The sequence below is a fragment of the Molothrus aeneus genome, chromosome 2 (assembly GCF_037042795.1).
Source record: "Molothrus aeneus isolate 106 chromosome 2, BPBGC_Maene_1.0, whole genome shotgun sequence".
Classification (NCBI taxonomy): domain Eukaryota; kingdom Metazoa; phylum Chordata; class Aves; order Passeriformes; family Icteridae; genus Molothrus; species Molothrus aeneus.
In genome coordinates this window covers 79408906-79425727 of record NC_089647.1, presented here as the reverse complement: position 1 = coordinate 79425727, position 16822 = coordinate 79408906, and the positions used below count along the sequence as shown (strand labels likewise).

Below are 16822 nucleotides of genomic sequence, written 5' to 3'. Positions count from 1 at the left end.
GGCATAAAAATTTCAAGACAGGCTTAGGGAAGAAGAAAAGCAAAAAATTGAACCTATTTTATTTCACCCAACACCTAGAAAGAACCCAAGAAATTTTCAGAATTTCATTTAGATTTGAAGTTAAGGAAACAACTGATAGCAAGTGGTTTTAACAGCTCTATCAACTCAATTAGAATGCAAATAAATGGACAACATGTTTTGGCTCAATTTTAAAATCTGAAGCCTGGAAACTTCTATCAAGTGAAATCTAGGTCTTTCTGAGTAAGTGTGCTAAAATTAGTGTTTTGTTTGGAATCACTTCTATTTAAGTTCTGGACAGAAAATGCGTGACAAAATGCAATTCAAATAGGGATAATTTATTATATTTTAAAAATAATTCATTAGAATATTTACAAAGCTCAGGTCAGAAAAATCAGTCTTTTTAAATAATTCTTTTATTTAAGACATTTTCTTTCTTATTCCTCTCTTGCTCCATGATTTCTTTTTTCTGCCTTCAAACACAGGTTTGGCAGTCACCATGACTACATTTCCCAGATCTTCATCCTCACCACTTGAGCTACTGCACCCTTTTTTCTCTTTATGGTCTGCTGAATCTGTTGCAGACATGTTCTTCCTCCTTTTGCTCTTGCCTAAATCTCTGCCTTTGGATTCCTCCACTGAGGAGTCACTAGAAGTTTCTGAAAGATGCAAATTTCCAACAAAACCACCTCCATATAAAAATTCTTTTCTGGAATCTGACTGTTTTCTTCTCTTTCCACTCTGTACTTTTGTTGCTGCAGCTTGATTTGCACGGCCTGTGGTACGTTCCCCTTTCCTTTTCCCAGGCTGTTTAAGTTCCATCTCCATGACAGCAGTGGCCTCCTGGATTTCATCATCTTCTTCCTCCTTTTCCTTTCTCTTCAGACAAGTCACAGCTCTGCGCAGTCTCTGGCTTTTAATAGCTTGTTTTTCATGCTGTTCTAGTCTGAAGAATGAATCAATTCGAAGCTGAGTCTATCCAAAATAAAACAGAAACACAGTTGAATGTTTTTGTGGGAATTTAGTTGTTAGCTATATTATAAAGCATCTGAAACTAAAGCAGGACAAAGGAGTAATGAAATAATACACACACACACAAATGTGAACAATAAGACACATCATTATAGTAATACCCATACTTTATAATAAATTAGGCAACAAGAACCTTTATAGAAACTAATAATTAGCAGACTCTAGTAAGATTTCATAAATATTGCACTGCTGGTGATTAGACATATGTTCCTATTGTCAAGCCTAATACAGAGAATCTCTGTAGTGCTCTTAAGTATGTCCTTACAAACACACCCTTAGCTTCCAGCTGTGAAAACAGAATGTTTACTAAGTAAATGCTGTAAGTGCACTTTGCATTTCTGCCTCCAAGTGCAAGAACATGCAGGTGTTTGACTCAGGTTCATTGCACCACATGCTGCTACAGTATTAAGACTGAAGAGTAGAACTAGTAGTCCTCACACAGTGTGGATTTGTGCTATTCAATCACAGCTAGACTTTTTGTATAGGCCAAGCCAGTCCTCTACTTTTTGCCTAACAGAGACAGACGCTTCCAAAGGATATTCCAGTCAACCTGAAAGTATATATATGTAACTACAGGGCTTTCACTCAGTGACACAGAGAATCTAGCAGACTGGTTTAGACAATATATCTATCTTGTGTATGGCAAAAGGAAAAAAGACATTGGGGATTAATTTTACAACCTACTTTGACAGCTACCACAGTGGGCATCACCATTCACTTTCAAGTGCTAATAAAGTTGACAGAACATTTACTTGGAAATTAGAGTACTATTACTAATGGGCACTTGCTCAACAGTTCAGTCTGCACTCTTCCTCAAACGATGTGTACAGCATCAAATGGGCAGTATCACTCCACCAAAATCTCAGAGGCACTTCTATATATACTTTATAAAGTGCTTATGGAACACTGTCTTCTAGAAGTACTGGAGTTGCTGGAGGTAGCTTGACTGTGTCCAGAAAAAACAGCAGCCTGGACTTGAGATAGGTGCTTGATAGGTAAGGAAACTTGAAACCAATGTCTGAAATTATGCAAAGTCCGTTACAACACACTCAAGTCTTACAGAAATGAAGTCTAGAAAAGCAAGCTTAGTGATTTAAAAAAAAAATACATAAAAATATTAAAAACCAAAGCCCAGTTTCTGAGAAAGATATTTTACTTCAAAGTCTTGGTGTTCTTTTTAAAACGCTTCTCTCACAATTTTCCAATTACCCTTAAACTATAGGTAGATTTTCACCTGCTGCAAGTTCAGTTGTTTTATCACAGGCAAAAGGATTCCATCTATCTTTGTCCTAGTCCAGCCAAAGTGATCCTTGCAGAATGTGCAGAAAGTTAAGGAACTTTTCAAAATGGCTACTACTGGTATTTTGTAAATACATAAAATGAAAATTCCTGAAGTAAACAATGACTGGAGGAAAGCTGCTCCACTTCAAAGCTTTTTCTACTACAAAATCAGACAACAGACTGTTGGTTAAAACAACACATCACAATCACGCTGCTGCATCTCCATTAGTTGCAGAACTTTTTCTCTAATATCAATATTTTCAAAAGCCTGTCTCAGTGAAGATAGAACTCATTTTGTCTAAATGGTATTGCCATAACACAAAATGCCTATAAATAAACCTTATTTTTACACTTGTACCTACTGGAAGTTTCATTTACTGTTTAAAACACTATTAGCTCTGCATTTATTGCCATCTACTTTTCAATAGTTTGCTGCAGCTCAGACTGCAACTGAAGCAAAAAGTAGACATTATTGGAAGACATGCAGGGAATAACTAGAGTTAAGTGCAGACTGAAACACCATTTCTGTCTAGACTTCAAGACTTACTTGTGAAAAAAAGCAAACATACAGAGGGAGTGTGCAAATAATCCCACTTAAAGAGGAGAAACAGGCACAGAACAGTTACAGAAAAATAGCAGTTACAGAAATATAACACCACCACAAACTAGTCAGTTCAGCTACAAGATTCTCTTTGCAAAGTGAGGCAGCTCACTCTCTCAGGCAGGCAGAGCAGCCCTGACTGCCACACGTGCATGGCTGCATTCCCTTCTATTCCAGAGCGGGTATCATTTTAGGGGAGTACATGAAGATAGGGCTTGGGGCCCCTCACAACAAAGAGATGTTAAAAACTTGACACTCCATTACTGACTCCTTACAATCTTTGAGTACTTTCACCCAACAAGTAAAAGGATATTCTCTGATCTGCTCTACATCAGGCTTTCCCCAGGTGAATGAACCCCGTGACTCATCCACCACAGGCTTCAGGTATGCTTCTGCCACTGCTGGATTTGGGAAACCTGAATAAAGCTGTAGCTCCCGCAGTTTCTTCTTGACTTTGGTGTCATGTGGATTAGGCATCACTTTCTTATTCTTCTGAGCTTCATTCCACCATTCACTGAAAAACAGAGAAAATTATTAATCTGCCTAATAAAATAAAATTTGAAATATCAAGAACCACCATGCTAATTTCAACAGTCTTAGTCTCCCTACTTCAATTACTAGAAGAGATGATGTAGAAAATGTCCCAATGAAAGATGGCCAAAAGGACAAAAAATCTGAAAAGCAGAAAAGACAAAACATACACATTAAATGCAGCTATTGTAAGCCAAAGTAGCAAATATCACCTGGATTCCCCATAAGCTGCTAATCAGGCTTCAACTTTAGCCTCACCTGCAGAGGATGTTCCCCACATTATGATCATTTTTAGAGGTTTTTTGGTATGCAAGGAAAAGGAAGGGGGGAAAAAAAGACTTCTAACCATCCCTGCTATTGCCAATACAGCTGCCTTAGCCTTCTTCAAATCTTGTTCTTGCCCACACCCTACCTGCCTGTCTCCTTCCAGGTCATTCATTCCTCAGTCAAGTTCCCTTTCTCTATGAGCAAGATACAGCAACCTCCCACCAAACCAGGGAGAATGAACCTCTGCTCCCTTATGGATCCAGCTCTCCAATAAACTCTGAGGCAGATGCACAATTCTACAGCTGTTCTGCTGTCTTTGTCTCACTGTGATTGCTCTATCAACTTGTCACCTTATCTACCTGTGATTCCAAATAGTGATACAATGGAGTCATGTTTTACAGCCTACTTAGTCCCATTAATGATGGTCCCATTAAACAATGATGGCCACATGTTTTGCTGCATGCTTAAGCAGCAGAAAAGCATATCAACTAATAATCACAGTATGGAGATCCAAAAAAGCAAATCATAATGAAGCATACGCGAATTTTAAGAGAGGTTCCAAGCCATGCCCAGGAAATTCATTTAAAATCTCCATCGCTGTTACAAAGCCAACATTTGGGATGCCCTCAGTGTAGTCACTTCCAAGCAAGTATGCCAAATTAATTAGCTTGTTTCTATCCAACCCTGAAAAAGAAAGTGTATAGATTCAGCGTTTATTATCTTACAAAATAAAAAATGTTATCAGAAAAGCAAAAACTGAAAGGAACACAAAGTCATTAACTCCATAAAATTATTTTTAATTCAATAGCAGAATTTGTTAAGTTATATTCTGGAGCAATATCAATATACTCCTGTGCTAGCTCAAGCACTAATAATTGTGCTAATTTGGCAAATATTTCTTGCCAAAACGAAAATGTTACAATGTACATCGGGAGGAATTTTTTTCATGGAAATGATTGTTAAACATTAGAATGGACTGTGCAGTGAGGTGGTGGAGTCACCATCCCTGGAAATATTCAAGAAACAACTGGATGTGTTACTCAATGCCATGGTCTAGTTGACAAGGTGGTGATCAGACAAACATTTGGCTTGATGATCTCAGAGGTCTTTTCCAACCTAAATAATTCTGTGATTCTGTAATTTCAAAATTTGGAGTTGTTACAAGATGGGGTTTTTACATTTATTACATCCAGTTACTGTTCTGTTCTCATCCAATGCTGACCTGAATTAAGTAATGCCAGAATCAAATAAAAACATTCTGTTTGAATTCTAGTCCATAATACCAATGCCTCTGCTTCCTAGAAGTGTCCCTCAACTGTGAGTCTTTTGCTCTGTGCTGGTACAGTTACTAAGCAGACCAGAAGAGCTCATGAAACAGCCAGAAAGAAGAACTCAGCTGACCACTTCTATTTGATAGGCTATAAGGTCTGAGGCAACCAGACTGATTTTCAGTGACCAGCTTCAAGAGTTTGGATTTGAAAAAGAATTTAAAAAATTCCATGCCGAAAAGAAGGGATGTGAGTCTAAACACACAAAGCAAGACCATCATCATGCTAGTCATGATATCCATCAGCTGTCCAGACAGAAGAATTTCTGCAATGCATGGGAAACAAGAAGCACAAGACTGCAGAGGAATGTGACATAAAGACTGATGATGACAACTATTTTTCCCAATAAATAAATATTTGGTTTATCACATTAAAACCAATTAAAAATCACAGACAAGCTTTTACAGCAATCCTTTCCAATTAAGCCACAGTAGCATACTTAAGTAGGGCAAAATTATTTCATTCAATTTGCTGGAAGAAACCAAAGCTACATTTTTCACCACATAAAAATATTATGAAATTTTACGTGCTAGTATTTCAAAGTCTGTAGCCTCTCAAATTGAAAATGTCAAAACTGATTTTAAAAGAGTTCTGCTCAAGACATAATAACAAGTTTAAATTGGCTCCTATTTTGCCTAATCCTTTATGTGACACTGAAGCTTAGTAAAAATTGGCAACAATGTGATTACACTAGCTCAAGAGCAATCAGACAGAAGAAAAAAATCTTTCAGTGTCAACTACAGGTTAAATGTTTTACACATATCCCAGATCCACTTTTAATATATTACATCTCAGTATGTCCAAAACTAACTTCTATTTCTAGAAGACTAAAAATCTGATGACATGAGAATATAATTTTTCTACCACATCAGAAAAGTCATGCTAAAATTTACCCAGAAACTGGTATAATAGTTCATATCTCCAGCCTTGGTGATCATTACACTAACTCAGTATATCAAATGCAGGTGGCCTGCAAATTCGGGAGGGTCATCTGGCAGTAAAACAGCAACCTAACTTAATGGCTTTAGAGACTCTCCAAAGAACAGATATTGATTAAGAGACACAAAATTCTGTAGAAAATACAAAGAGACGGATGACAGAGCTGTCTTATTAAAGACTGTGTTTAACAAATCAATAGCTGAGGCTTACCTAGCTCGTTCTGAAAGTCAACATACTGATAATATTCTACATATTTGTTCTGACTGAAGAAATTTTTATAAACATGTCGTGCACCAAACAACCAAACATCACTGTCATCAGTGATTGTCCCAGAGGTCTGATCAGTAAGGTCCAATATGGCACACTGTGCCTCGGCCTCCATCGGAGCTTCGATGTATGGAATGCCAAACAGACGGAGGAGCTCCTGGAGGATGGAAGGAAAACAGTTAATAATTCATCTAAAGAGTTAACTTCCAATACACTTCTGCTTGACTCAGAACTGCTAGATTCACACTTGGGAGTTATTTAATATTTGACAACAAATCTCAAACTTCCGGTAAAAAGTGCCAAGCTCAGTTAAGTCAAGGAGGAATGCCCACTCAACTCCTCTCAGGCAGACAGTGCCATGGAAGTCAAGCACTACTTGAGCACACTTTTACCACACAGTTTGAGAACCTGCCATCTTAATTACATAAGCATACTTAAGTATTCTTTTGCACAGCAAGGAGAAAACTCCATGCATTACAATTATGTGGGCTTCATGAAAGAAAGATGCAGGTTAAATATAAAAAGTAAAATAAAATTTAAATAAAAATTAAAAAAATATTTGGTCATCACTTCATCTAAGAAAGTAGTATGAAGGTATATAAGAAACATTCATATCAAACAAGAAACAGTGGGAAGGCTAATCATTCCTTGGATAGTATTTTGATATGCCTCTATTTGATGCATTTTTGCTTTTATGGGATACATTACACAACCTCAGGTAAATATCCCACACACACTAGGTTTACAGGCTTGTGCTAGGTACACAGGTCTGGATTATGCTCTTCACTTAGATGGCTTTTGAGGCTTGACACAATCAGCCTCAAGGCTTTAAATTTTTACTGTGATTAAGAATAAAAGCACAAGATCAAAAGACTTACAACTATAATAGTGTGCATATGACTACATGGCACATAATACTGCCAAAACAATCTACTGGCCTTAAAAAAAATCACCAGAAAAAACAAGTATGTGCAAATATTTAACCCAGATGAAATATCATTTTAAAACTACCTAAACTGTTCCATTAAGAAAAAAATACAAGCATTTACATATTTCTCAGAATTAATTTGTTAGCATTCGTTTGCTACATCACAGATACTGTCACTAGTCTACTGTATTATGGGTTTGCTAACCCAAACACATTGTATAACCCAAACCTTGAAACACTGACACAGAAATATCAGGCTTATTCAGGTGTTACTGGTGAGAGTCCTTCAAATTGCTTACATAAACTATACAGACTTCTTGTCATTTTTTAACCTTTGAATCTCTAGGGGAAATCACAGTTTACCTAACATGCAGACTGCACCAATTCTTTGCTGCCAAACGAACACAGCCTCCTAATATTTTTTCTTCATTTTCCACCTTTCACAAAAAGAGGCCAAGATCAAACTGGCTCAAGCTTTAAAAGTTGGTGCTTAAAAGATATACTGATTTATCTATAACTATACTACTATTTTATAATGTTATTACACTTACCTAAAATAGTAGGAATTCAAGACTACCTCAAAACTTTCAATATTTTAAAACAAGCAAACTGAAGAAAACGAGCTCCTAAGAGGGAAAAAAGATGACCTATAACTAAGCAAAATTACTAATAGCTTTTGAGTAAATGACTGGGATGGAGGAAGGAAACATATCAAAATGACTCAACAAATACTACCTGGCTTTCCAAGAACATCTGTCCTGTTACAGAAGCAGCAACACGTTCCTGCTGCTGTTTTTGAGACTGAAGTGTACTCTGCTCAGCAGAAAGGTTCTTTTCTAATTCTTCTAGTTCTTCCTGAAAATATAAACCAAGATTTTTATTATTTCAACAATTCAGGTATGCCTAGGAAAGTAAAGCACAGTCTCCAACTACAATTATTCTAGTAGCATATGTTCCATTAATTCACTCTAGGAAGCTGTTACAGCAAATTGTAAGCCCAGAGATGGTCTAGCCTTCAATTTACCTTGAAGTCTTCCTTTGATTTTAGGGAGATTATAATTAACCACTTTTAAAGAAACATCAGTTCCCATACAATTAGATAGCTATGTGAAAAAGCAATGAAACAATAAGAAGCTGTTCAATAGTTTTCATTAACATCTATTTGGAGACTCCATTACAAGTTCAAAACAAGAAACAATGAGTTACCAAACTGATGTCTTGCCACTCATCCACTGCACCTTTACCACCAGCTTCTCCTTCAACATTCTGAGTGTTTCTCGACTGCACCTCATCAGACTCCTTCTGCAAGTCCAGTGTGAAAGCATCAGGTCTGTCTGTCTCCACTTCTGCAAGTGTTGGCTCATCACTCACTTTTTCATCATATTTAGTAGGAGACTCAGCCTCATTACTGACCTCAGCATCCACTTCAATAAAGCTTCCTATCAAAAGAAAACAGAGACTTGTACACATTTTTAACTTGGGCAGTGACTTTTTTTTTCTATATGCAGCAAATAAATATAACAATTGTGAAATTACATAAACCAAGTGGCTGACTGGTTAACACACCAATTAAATTCAATGTACACAACATGCTTTCCTGACTCTCCATATTCTATACTCAGGTTTCAATGGTAAAATCTGACACCAGGTGGAAAAAACACAGCTCAGATTTTCTTCCTGCCCCACATATATGTGGGAGGGGATGCATTTTTAAGCATTTCTTACTAAGAGAAAAGGTTACCTTCAACTGACTACAGACACAATACTGTCCTATTTTCTTATCCTTTTACATAATCAAAAAGCACATACCATCAGAATCACTGTCTTCAGACTGTGATATCCCTTTTCTTTCCACCTCAGGATCTCTTGCTTCTGGAAAAAGTCTAATATCCTCAGATACATTCTCTTCTGTTTGTGAAATTACTGCCTGTGTATTTTCAGAAATTTTCAAGTTTTCCTCATTTTTAGAAAGGTCTGTTGTTTCAGTGTGAATCAAAGCATCTATACTGGTTTGCTCAGGGGAACAGCTTGGCTTCTGCAAACATAAATTCATATCCTTCTCTCCCAGAAGCTTTAAGTCCATTTTGGAACCAATTTTTTCTTTGTCCAAGTCTTCTTTATCTTTTCTAGTATTGTTAATGTAAGAATAATTTTCAACTCTGGATATACTGCTATCATTTGGTGAAATAAGATTTTTGGAACCATTTTCTTCCTTGTCTACATCTTCTGTGTCCTTTATAGTATTGTCAATATAGGTTTCAGCTATGGATATACTGGTGTCCTTGGGTGCAATATGTTTTTCCAAATCATTTTCTTCTTTGTCTACATCTTCTTTGCCTTTTCTAATATTTTCAATAGCAGAATAATTTTCATCTCTGAATATAACAGTGTCTTTGGGTGTAATATCATTTTTTTCCAACTCCTGACTCTTCTGTTTAAATTTAACATCTTGCATGGTCAATTGGATTGATGAATGAATTGTAGCTGTAGGAATGTTTTTCCCCTCAACTTTAGGAATCTGCTCTTCCTCATCTGAGCTACAAAGCAGAAAATCCTTCCCTTCTGGTCTTTCTGATAGCACTCCATCACTTGTAGCAGTAACAACTTCCCCCCCTTTATCATCCTCACTCAGAGCTTGCTGAATTGCCCGCAGTGTTCTTGGAGACACGCTGCCTTCCTCTGACACAAACTGGTCCACGTTCAATTGTCCTGTGTCCAGTTCTTCTTCTGAGCTGCTTTCCACCATGGCTTCCTGGATAGCAAGCAAAGTCCGAGGAGAGGGGGGTGCTGCCACCACACTGTCATCTTCCTCTGTCTGCTTCTTGTCAGACATAGACAGCTTTGCATTAGCAGGTGATTCATTGATTTTATTTAATTTAGGCAATTCATGCATTTTTGATGAGGGTCCTGCAGTAGTTTCCAAGTCTCTATTCATAGCCTCTTTTGCTTGAATACCTGAAAGAAAGTTTTGTGTGGAAAAATACTGCTTTATAAAAACATTCCATTTTACATAACAAACATCATTATATAAAGACTATTAAACCACTCTTCTACAGGTTTACAGATCACAGTTAATGACGTATAACAGTAATGCACATTTCAAACAAAGTATTGGTTAGGTGCACCAATAAACAATATTCAGGTTTGTCTTAAACCTGCCAGTTTTAAGTGTGCACACTCCAAACAACAGGTTTTACAAAATTAAGACCCGACATACCCTTTATCAGAATATAGTGAGAAGTCTCTTCAGAGACCACCCTCCTTGATTCCACTTCTTTCACAAAACCACCTTCATTTTCATATTGTGTTTGGATTTCACCCGAGTGCTGTTGATTCATTTCTTTTTGCACATTTTCTATGCACCGATTGAGGTTGCTTTTTTTAAGCAAACCCCTAAGCTGGTACTGGGAAAAGTCATTGGAGTCCTCAAAAAAACAAAACAAAACAACAAAACAAAACAAACAAATCAATTGAAATAAAACACCCCTTTTAAAGCAAATTAATTTCCCACATTCTGGAAGTGTGAGAATTCTTTCAAGAGTTCCTTTAAGCAGCTAACATTTGTCTTTCACTGGCTGCTGCACTCACAAGCAACAGCAATACTGTCCTGGCAACATACAACAGCTCTGAAAGGTACCAGTAGTTCTGAGTGCTGGAGAACATGACATCTCACTTTTGGCTATCAGAGCTCATGCCCATCTTAAAAAAAAGTAATTAAAAGAGAATCCACATGTGGATAATTTTAAAATGATGGTTCTTATCTGACGCTTGGACACAAGCCATCATTTGATCTGATGTATATTGCACTTTCAAAACCTCACTGTAGAAGTGGCACTATAGGATTCCCCATTCATGTCTGACCAGTTTCAACACATTTGCCTAAGTTACAAAAGCCTTTTCCCAGCTGCCAGCTCCTCTAACAACCTCAGGGTTTGGAATCCCAGCTGTGTTTATCCTGCCTGGCTCATCCACACCAGTAGCATGTTATGCAATCTTCAGCATAATGATGATGAGGCACAAAACACAGCACTTTTAACTTTGAATATTTTTGCCAAACTGAATTAGCTCTGCTAATTTTAGTGGAAATCAAGAGATAAGGCTGTTAAGAGTCATTATCTCAGTGGATTTTTTTCTCCTCACGTTAACATGTCTTATTAAACAGTCCAGGGTGTAAAGCTTTCCAGGTGTAGTACTCTTTCTTTATTTGCATTAATGGCAACAGCTCCATTCCAATGTCTTCAAAGCTATTTTAAATATTACCTCTGGCATTGCTTCAAATAACGTTCTTCTTCGCTTTGTAAGTTCTTTAATATCAGTTAAGATCTCATGTTTTATTTCTGGAGGCAGCTTGTGGAAATCTTCTGATTCAATATCTATAGAATAAGGATTTTCACATAACTGTTCCTATAAAAATGGAAAACAAGAATACAAATTTTATATTACAGCACAACAAAAATAATAAAATATTTAGAGCATCATTCCAAGCAAGACAAAAAAAACCCAACCCCTCAAGAAGTTTGTTGCTACTTCCCCACATAGTGAAGAAAATATGAAAAAAAAAGTAACTACTTTTCATATTTTCATATAAAGTGTAATAAAATAGCACTAAATACTTGATTATTGATGTACAATATACAGAGAAACTTGGTTTTATTATTTTTACAAAAAGATACTTAGTATAAAACACAGAACCACGTCATATAGCCTCAGCTATTCAGATTTTGTCCTTCTAAAGAGGTTCTCCTTCTGAATGAGAACTGCTTCAAAGATAAACAATCTTTCCAAGAGTGTTTCTTTTTTTTTTTTTCCTATAGGTGAAAACAGAGATAATTTTATTATTTATTATGTCTTCTTCTTAGGTTATGTATTTCTCTTCTCCTCTTCCAATCAAATCAGCACATCAGAAGCAAACACAGAATTGATCTGTGAAAATACAAGGACTTAAGTGCTTCAACTTCAGTTCACATTTGGAGAAGCACAGGAATTTTGTTAAATCTGCTGTTATTTATGTACATACACGTGCACAAATGCATGTATTTCTCCTGCCTTGTTACAAAACCAATGTCTTCTCCATATGTTCAAAGGAAGTAGTATAAAGAAAAAGAAAGGCTATGACAAGAATTTTCTGTTCTGCTGTATTCTAGTGGAGAAATCACATTTATATTTCCTCATTAATAGGAATTCTTAGAGCACTGAAAATTAACTTGTTTTCTTATAAGTAATGCTATAATAAGACCTATATCTCCAAATAATTGGATTTTATAAGCTTTTTGCTTGTCTTTTAAGCACAGCATATGAATGAGAGGATTGTTCACAGTAACAAGGCAACTATGTTGCACTTACTTGCAACATCTGTTTTTGGCTCATTCTCATTTGCCATTCTTTTTCTTCCTCCTCCTCTGAGCTAAAAATCACAGAGAAAACAAATGTGTAGATATTTACCCAGGAAAACAGAGTTTCTATTTTAAGCAAAAAGACATCAGTCATGCCTTCACTGGTCAAGCACAAAAATTTGCAGCATCAGACACACACACACACACAAACATATATATTTACATACATATTTATATGAGTATATATAATATATATATACACATAAATATGCACACAGTTCATAAAGATCTGAGCAGAAAGTAAGAAGGCAAACTTAAGTCAGTTAAAACTAGATGGAGACAACTGCTGCTGTTTAGATCATGACACAATTCTTACTGGGTCAGCATTTGAAGTATATAAAAGTACAGATGTGCAAAGAATAACCTACAGGGCAGCTTCACATTCTCACTTAGTGTTATTTAAGAAGATGCCACAGGTGTGACAAGTACAGACAAAGCCTGCCTCTGCTGAACATGTCAACACAAAACAGAATCAAGCTGCCACACCCAAGCTTAAACAATCAGTCCCATTTAGTTGTATGGACATGGCCATTGAGACTGAGGTAGAACTTTGATCCTCATACATGAATCCAGGGTAGAAATTTAATCTGTGAGCTGAAAGCTTCTTCTGTTACTTTCCCATAGATAACTAGGAGGCTTCTATATCCAAAAAGAAACTGAAAAAAAATATAAATTATAGAAATATACTTTATATATTTATTACAGTGTCTCATGGGTTAAAGGTCTTTCATCAGCATCAAAAAATGGGGTTTATACTTTTACCCAGGTTTATTAACATACATTTAAGCTATTTTTCTTAATTCTACCTACCTATTCTTCTCTTCATCCTCTAAAGTAGGCAATACATACATATCATCAATTCCTTCTCTTCGAACTTGTGTAATACTGGGCAAAGCTTCATTGCTTAGGGAAAAAAAGAAAAAATAGAACAGCAATTAACAGCCTCAGAAAGAGTTACTGTCACTTATAAACAAGGGAAAAATAATTTTTATTCTTGCCTTTTGCCTGTAATAGCAGTTTTGATAACGTGTCTCTTCAAAAGTGTTTTCAAGAGTTTCTCTGTAGTTTTCCTGGAATCATTGATGGCTATTTCCTTTCTTTGTCTTCGCTTAGCCTATGAAAATAAGATAAACACCAACAAGATTTTGCTGGATGCTGAAGATGCACATCCAATGAATCCCTGTTTAAAATTCTGTGTGCTGAGTCTAAGAGCTACTCCTAACTCATTCTACACCAAGGGGGACAGAGCCATTACAGCCTCTGAATCTATGTCCATTTCCTCTATGGGACTCAGGAGCAGCATTCATCTTCTGGCTACAAATGCCTGCAGAGCTGCATTCAGGTCCACTCTGGAGCACAAGCCAGGCTTGTGCCATCATCCACTTCTCTGCAACCTGGCTCCCATGCAAATCAAATCTGCCTAGATTAAAGAGCTGCTGCATGCTCCAAGACTAACCCAGGCTGGGACTGCAAAGGACACCCACAGAGCAGTGGACTTCAATCCTCCATCCCCACATAAACAGAATAACAGGAAGGAAATTGAAAATGGCTGCTTATCACCAGCATAGAGCCTCTTTTACATTGCAGTAACTCACAAAGGTACTTACCAAGGTTTGTCTCTTCAGAAGAGGTGCCTCTCCATCAAAAACAAAGACGGGTCGAATCCGGAAAAACAGTAACTTGCAGAGTCGATGAAACAGAGTGAGCAGGTGAGCATTCCGTACAGAAATGCCACCACGATCTCTGGCTCCCTTTATTGCTTGGTTCAACCAAATACTGATATCTTAAAGAACCGTTGAGAGGAAAAAAAATGTTCTCTTTTACACATATACCATATTGGGAGTTCCTATAAAGTTCACAGATTTGACTAAATGGCTTTAGCCCATGGCTCCAAGCTTGTCTTGTCAAAACCAAGAACATCCAAATAGCTATGAACTTGGAAGAATACACTACCATCCCTATTGCCCTGCACAAAAAGCAGAGTGGAAGCAAAAGCACAGCAAATACCTCCCCAGTTATTTTTACAGGTAAATGACAATTAACTTCCTTCCACATCTTTCCAGCATTTAACCAAGTATACAGGATGGGAAAGCTGATGCATAAGCATAAAACTTCTTCATCTTGTAGTCCTACTAAGAACAGCACATTTATAAATAAAGTGCAAAATTCTATAGTCCAACACTCATATAAGAAACCTATTTAAAACAAGTCTATTTCTAAAAAGATGAAAGTAAAAGGGCTTAGTACATATTGTAAAGCAAAAATTCTGCTTACCAAAATGTAAGCAATTTAAATATAATAATAATAATAATAATAATAATAATAATAATAATAATAATAATAATAATAATAATAACTCTTAAAAATAAGGGAAATAGTTAAAACAATCTCCCTTGCAACTTCGGTTCCCCAGCTTCACTTTTAAAGGATACCAACAGCAAGAATTTTCCCTTCCAGCGTTTCTGGGTTTATGGGTCTCCCGGTGCACTCAAGCAGCTTCCAAAGTCCTTGAACTCCCATTGTCCTTCCTTAGCTGCTTTGAGACAAAATCTATGAGGCACAAAGGAAGGAATAACCCAAAGATTATGCGGCCCGCGACGGCTTTATTAAATCAAACGGAAATAACGAGGCAGCCACTCGGGCCGGGATAGCCAGGGACAGCGGCAGGAACAGGCGAGGGTCGCGATCCTGACCTGCGGCGGGGAGCGGATCCCGGCGCAGGGACGCGGCAGGAAGGGACGCGGAAGGAAGGGGCGCAGGCCCCAGCGCCCGCGGCCTCCCCGCGCCCGGATGGCAGGCCCCGCCCGGAACGCAGGCCCCGCCCGGAACGCAGGCCCCGCCCGGAACGCAGGCCCCGCCCGGAACGCAGGCCCCGCCCGGAACGCAGGCCCCGCCCGGAACGCAGGCCCCGCCCGGAACGCAGGCCCCGCCCGGAACGCAGGCCCCGCCCGGAACGCAGGCCCCGCCCGGAACGCAGGCCCCGCCCGGAACGCAGGCCCCGCCCGGAACGCAGGCCCCGCCCGGAACGCAGGCCCCGCCCGGAACGCAGGCCCGGGGCCGCCGGGAGTCGCCGTGCGCGGGGCGGAGCCAGCGCAGGCCCGGCCCGGGTGCGGCCGCCCACAGCCCGCCCCTCACACCGCGGCGGGCGGCTCCCACCGCCCCTTCTCCAGCTGCGGCTTCTGAGGCCGGTGGGCTCCCCGGCAGCCTGAAGGAGAGCCTAGTACCTAACAGCAGAGAATAACAGAATCAATTATGTTAGAAAAGATCTCTGAGATCATCGAGTCCAACCTGTAACCGAACGTCTCTTTTTCAACTGGACCATGATCTAAGTGCCAAGTCCAGTCTAAACACTCAGCGACAGTAACTAGACCAGCTCCCTTCCAATATCTGATCACCCTTTCTGTGAACAAATTCGCTTATGTCCAGCCTAAACCTCACCTGCAGCAGAGGCCATTTCCTCTCGTCCTGTCACTTGTTACCTGGGAGAAGAGGCTGACCCCCACCTGGTTACACCTTCCTTTCAGGTGGTTGTAGAGTGATAAGGTCACTCCTGAGCCTTGTCTTCTCCAGGCTAGACAACCCCAGCTCCCACAACTCGTGCTCCAGAGCTCTATAGACCTCCTTTGGTTGGAGAATGGAAAACGTCTCCTGTCCCAGAACAAATCCCACAGTGCAGACCAAAAGTAGTCCTATTTTTCCTGCTTCCAAACACAATTTCCCCTGCAACCTTGTGCTCTCTCTGTTCTCCCCCAACCACAGCCCTGGTGCACCCCACCTAGGGAATCCCTAGGGAAAGCTCCCTGCAGCACAACCCCAAGGACATGCCATGGCTCCTTCTAATGCTAGAATTCATATACTACATACTCCGTGAAAAAAGTGACAGTCTCCTCCAGCCCAAGAGCAAAATAAATGTAAAACCAGAATTTCATCCCAACCTACTTAAGCAGAACAGTCAGCTACCATCAGAGGAGAGACCCCATTTCTCAGTGCAACTGTCAATATCAAGCAAAAGTTAAGAGACACACATGGAACTCTGGCTATGTAAGTCCTAAATCCGTAAAGAACACAGCTCAAATACTCTAAACAAACCCGAGCCCTCAGCCCAAACTCAGCTTGCAAAAACAGGGGCTGAAAAGAGCTCACCCAGAAAATAAAATTTCAAAACCTATGAATTTTGTTCAGTCATGAGGCTGCAGGCTTTGAGAAATTAAATAGAAGTGGCTGCACTGAGCACCAC

The 16822-nt window shown here is 38.8% G+C and overlaps 1 protein-coding gene across 1 annotated transcript; it reads right to left on the bottom strand.

The window, feature by feature from the left end:
* Nucleotides 1–340: 340 nt before the first annotated feature.
* Nucleotides 341–15271, bottom strand: ERCC5 (ERCC excision repair 5, endonuclease). The gene is made up of 15 exons (XM_066545160.1): nucleotides 15018–15271; nucleotides 14193–14368; nucleotides 13584–13699; nucleotides 13396–13488; nucleotides 12536–12596; nucleotides 11453–11596; nucleotides 10410–10617; nucleotides 9002–10147; nucleotides 8399–8631; nucleotides 7928–8047; nucleotides 6208–6421; nucleotides 4270–4414; nucleotides 3246–3446; nucleotides 2285–2369; nucleotides 341–993 (listed from the first exon to the last, which is right to left on the bottom strand). The coding sequence occupies exons 1-15, from the start codon at nucleotides 15103–15105 to the stop codon at nucleotides 439–441; spliced, it is 3585 nt and encodes a 1194-aa protein (XP_066401257.1). The 5' UTR covers nucleotides 15106–15271; the 3' UTR covers nucleotides 341–438.
* Nucleotides 15272–16822: the final 1551 nt, after the last annotated feature.

Bases quoted from the DNA above. Each gene is read 5' to 3' on its own strand.
- ERCC5 (XM_066545160.1), bottom strand. From the start codon at position 15,105: ATGGGAGTTCAAGGACTTTGGAAGCTGCTTGAGTGCACCGGGAGACCC. The intron at 14,369-15,017 runs GTATCCTTTAAA...CGGTTCTTTAAG, and splicing joins AGGGAAAATTCTTGCTGTTG to ATATCAGTATTTGGTTGAAC. The intron at 13,489-13,583 runs GCAAGAATAAAA...TTTTTCCCTAAG, and splicing joins ACTGCTATTACAGGCAAAAG to CAATGAAGCTTTGCCCAGTA.